Genomic DNA, 4726 nt, shown 5'->3' with positions numbered 1-4726 from the left:
GTTCAAACGATGCAATGTGTGTTATTTTAAGTGACAATTTACTTTATTTTATGTGAATGTAAATTTCAAAATTTTTAATTTGTATTCAATTCACGTTTTTAGTTAATCAATTTATTCGTATGTAAACATTGTTTTTAGTTATATTCGATTTGTATTTTTAACATAATCAATGGTAGAATATTCTTTTACGAATGAGAAATAGTTGAAATAGCTTTCCCGACGGAGGATTGCAAATTTCAAGATTTCTGATTGAGTTAAAGGATTTTCTTTAAATAATTCGAGGCAAATTAAATAAATCTCAATAAATAGATCATAGGTTAATTTTATATTCGATTTATCATTTCCATCATCACGACGATATGTAAGCGATACAGTACCAATTTTGGGCGCTGTGGGGGTGCTAATCCTTCCCCACACGTAACCGACTCCCGAACCCATCAAATCGATTTTCTGGTAAACGTAAACCCCTTTTGTCTTTAAAAATGATTTTTCTTAAAATTATTTTAAAAGACGTTTTTAGGTATTCGACCTGCCTAATCTAAAGGTCGATGGCGACTCTTTTCAATCTTATTCAAATCCATTCAAAATCACCAAATTTTCCAAATTAAAGTCATAATTGTTTTTAAAAATAATATCTAATTGTTTTAAAAAAAATGGTTATGACAGTTTGAAAGGCATGAGGAACATTCTATCAGCAGCAACCAAAGTAAAATGGCTTCTGAAATCCTTTTGAGAGAACATTCAATTAGAAAACTTTCTCGTGCGGTCGTGTACCCTACTTAGTGATATCTTAACAAATTTAATGTCTCTATCCGCCTTGGCTTGAAACCAAACCTATCCCCATTAAGGTCACCACTATGCACAACTAACAGTCGCACAATCACATTGAACTTATAAATCTTAGGCGTGTACAACGAAGTTGAATCGATTTACGCTAGATTAAGGGATTAGAAAAGGGGTGAGTTTTAGTTCAAATGTTCATGGAGTAGTAAAGCACAACTTTGAATGCTAAGCAACAAGCATAAAATCTGAGTAAACCAAACTAGTAGAAGACAACGAAAAATCGTATGATGGAACAAGCCAAGCAACTAACCACTTAGTCTGAAATGTTTATTAAGTTTTAAACCCATTGACGATTCGCCTAAAATTCTAACTTTAAGACAAGGCATAGATAAATTTGGTTTGAGAAATCAGTCCATAAAAACAACTAGTAACAAACAAAGCATTCAGCAACAGTAACTGCGAGTTTTATTAAGAATTACTTTGTATATAACAATCCAGCTTAGCAGACAATCTCTTGTGAGAACTCATCATAAGTGACAATTCTAACACCTATTGGATTGTGTTGGATTCGCCAAGTACAACATTGAAAAGCAGAAATGATACTAAACCCAGGGAACTTCAGATTTTAAAGACTGCCACAAAAATTTGCAGATGCAAATTCTAAGTACAGTAATTGTATGATTCGCATGATTCGATAACCTGAAAGAGTTACCTTGAGGAAGAAAGATTAGTGAAAAATTACAAGGCGAAACCCTTCAAGTATTCAGGATCACGCTTGGCTTTCTCCTGAAATTTCTTAAACCATCTATCCAAAATGTCCATAGGAACAACCAGCTTAGACCCATCAACCCCACAGAAAGACTGCATAAAATTGAACAAGTTCTCCCCAACTTTCAACGCCAGGCGTTCGATCTTCTTCTCGGCAGCCACGTCCAAGGACGGCAACGCGGCCAGATCCTCCACCGACACACCGATCTTTGCGGAAGGCGGCGCGGCATCAGGAGCAGTGAGCTGCATCTGGCCTCCGGGCTCCGGCCAAATGAGGGAAAGAACGGCGGAGGGGCGCTGGAGAGTGACGGCGCCGCAGAAAACGAAGGGGGAGCCAGGGGACTGGACGTAGACGGCCAAAGCCTTGTCGGGGGGAAGAGTGAAGTTGTTCAAAAGGAAGATGCACATGTCGCCGATTTGGTGGTAGGATTCGCCGACGAAAGTGTTCATGTCGAGCAACCAATGGAAAGTATCGATTTGTGTGAAGCTGGAGATGTCCATTGGGAAGCTCCGGTTGGGGAATACCACTCCGAACATCGTTTTTCGTTCCTTGTGTGTTTTGCTTCTATGATTTCACAGCGGAGAAGAAGTTGAGGGTTTTTAAGTTTTGTGGGGAGTTGGAGGAGAAAGAAGAAGTGTCTAGTAGCATCTAGAACAACTGAGAATATGCAACATGGATTTGTTTGCTGTCTTTCATTTGTCAGCTGGTGGGGAAAGACGACTGATTTACCATTGACGTGTCCTTAAGTGAACGCCGAAATGTTAGTAAATTACTGCAAATGAGGCCCAATGGCATATTGTGGGGAAATGCTGATGCAAATTACAATTATGGGTCCTGGACACTTCTCAAATTAGATTGCATGCTACATGAGCTTTGGTTGATTGAATTTGATTCATGTAAATCCATTTTACGTTGCATAAATATAATTTGTTGACAGTGACGGAGTCATGTAACCCCCGGGTTATTGCCCCTCAAATTTTTTTACCATTAAAAAGAATGGGGATAATTACTAATTTTGATCTTTAAATTTTGATTTATTTTGATTTTACCTCCTGTTTTCTATTGTTAATTATACTTTGTCCCTTAAATTAAAATCATGGCTCCGTCTTTGTTTGTTGATCACATGTCTTTGATGAATAGGAATGAAAACAGGTCGGATTGGATCAGATTTTAATTAATTTGACTCGACCTGACAAATATGTATTCTAAATTTGTTCTGATCTGAAAATTATACATCCTCCAGTCGACTCGATCAAAAAATATATATCTTTCATCCGATTACGACCTAACATGAATTTTTAGAGTATAAATCTGATCGGACCTTGTATAAAATGAGAACTTAATTAAAATAATAATATTTTTTTACAGAAATTATATTATTATCCACAGGTTGGGTCTGGTCTGAGTCTTTTCACCCTTCACTCGAACCCTACCAAAACCTTAAAAATCTTTTGAATAAATTTAATCGTATCAAATCAAGTCGGGTTGGAACCTGCCGGTTTCGAATTAAATTTTCATTCTTAATGATGATATATTAATATGATGTAACGAATAATGTATTAAAATTATTTTTTAGATAATTTGTTTATAATGGTATATTAATATAATACATCTGTTTTTTTCTTCTTTATTTTGTGATCGATGATAGTATTAATTTTAATATTGATTGTCTTGATATTTATTATTTTATATTTAATTATATTGCATCTTTGGTTTTTTAGTTTTTAATAAATTGTCTTTATAATATATTTTTATATCTTTTGTCACGTATTCTTCTACTTTTTGACTTGTTTTCAATCATTTGATGGTTATTTTTGTTTATCATGTTCTTATGGTCGAATTTGACATCTTCAGACTAATCAATATGTCATTTATTTGTTATTATATTGATTTTTCATGCTTTGGACCCTTGGATTGGATTTTGATAGGTTTGCATTCGTGGATAACTTTCTCTTGTCACTCGATTCTTATTTATGTTTCGTCGATGATCTTTCAATAGTTTTATCATTTTTTGTGGTTTATTTACCGATGTGATTAGATATGTTTGTATCTATCTTTTATTTGAATTTATTTTGATTAGATTTTTTTAACATTTTCCTTGTATAGTTCTTGAATGATCTTAAATGATTAATGTTTTGTGTTGATGATTATAGGAAAATGTTATAATTATGTGTTAATTTTCTATTGTGATTCTATATATTCATTGTAATTTAAAACTCGTAGAAAAAATGAATTGGCATTTTAAACGCATAACTGTAGAAGGTAATGGTTATAGAAAAATGAATCGGAGAAACAATTGTTTCATCAGCATGCAACAACTCAAGAACATCTTGAGCCCGAGGAGATTGAATATATTAAAAAGGATAGAAACTGTCCAGATGCGCCATTTTAGCAAGGCAATCTTCCATCGGATTACCATTACGTCGAACAAGCCAGAAATTACCACCCATTGGTTTTTTACAGAGTACTTCATGAACAAAATGTAGTATTATTAGGTGGAATCATCGATCCTTTCGCCGAACTATCCGATTCAACCACAATACGTCTAAAACCCAAATCCCAAGTAAAAGGCAATCCTAGATAAATGTCCCAATGTGCAGCTTCTAAAGCCGAGCACACTTCAATAAATTTAGAGAATCCAACACGTCACATCCCAGTATGGTCGCGAAAAACACCTCCGCAAATAGCTCAACCATCTACAATGTGTTGGGTGTTTAATTTAATCCAATCCAAGCCGGGGGGATTCCACCGATTCGAACCAGGTTCAAAGTTAATAATACTGCTCCTATTTACAACATTTGTGTTTAAAGCTTGTTGCATAGTTCCAAGAAGATGATTGCTACGTTCCATTATGCACATATTCATTATCGAAGACCATGCTATTCCGAGATCGTCATAAATTTCATATAACATCACCGAATAAAAAATTCCAATCATGTTGATTCTTTGCAAGTTCCGAACCATTCGTGATATTCACCCCTATCCAATCCCAAAAGTCCATAGTCAAAAACAAATTTTCTTTGATAAAGCTGTTGTTTGTATCGTATACATTGGTATTGCTGAAAGAACAAGAACTTTAGCGAGAGTAATCCTCTAAGTAAGTGAAAGAATTTTGACTTTCCACGCACTTGATTTTCGTTTCACCATTTGAATTGAGTAATCATAGGAGGTCAA

General features: G+C 34.8%; 1 protein-coding gene across 1 annotated transcript; it reads right to left on the bottom strand.

Moving 5' to 3' along the window:
* Window positions 1-1175: 1175 nt before the first annotated feature.
* Window positions 1176-2272, bottom strand: LOC120179079 (protein OPI10 homolog). Its single transcript, XM_039184789.1, has 2 exons — window positions 1496-2272; window positions 1176-1239 (listed from the first exon to the last, which is right to left on the bottom strand). The coding sequence occupies exon 1, from the start codon at window positions 2086-2088 to the stop codon at window positions 1522-1524; it is 567 nt and encodes a 188-aa protein (XP_039040720.1). The 5' UTR covers window positions 2089-2272; the 3' UTR covers window positions 1176-1239; window positions 1496-1521.
* Window positions 2273-4726: the final 2454 nt, after the last annotated feature.

This window comes from Hibiscus syriacus, unplaced genomic scaffold (assembly GCF_006381635.1).
Source record: "Hibiscus syriacus cultivar Baekdansim isolate YM2019G1 unplaced genomic scaffold, ASM638163v2 tig00112400_pilon, whole genome shotgun sequence".
Lineage (NCBI taxonomy): Eukaryota > Viridiplantae > Streptophyta > Magnoliopsida > Malvales > Malvaceae > Hibiscus > Hibiscus syriacus.
Note: the sequence above shows the minus strand (reverse complement) of the source record. Positions and strands in the feature narration are given on the sequence as shown.

What these genes read in the sequence shown, in the direction of transcription:
- LOC120179079 (XM_039184789.1), bottom strand. Translation starts at nt 2,088, where the DNA reads ATGTTCGGAGTGGTATTCCCCAACCGGAGCTTCCCAATGGACATCTCC.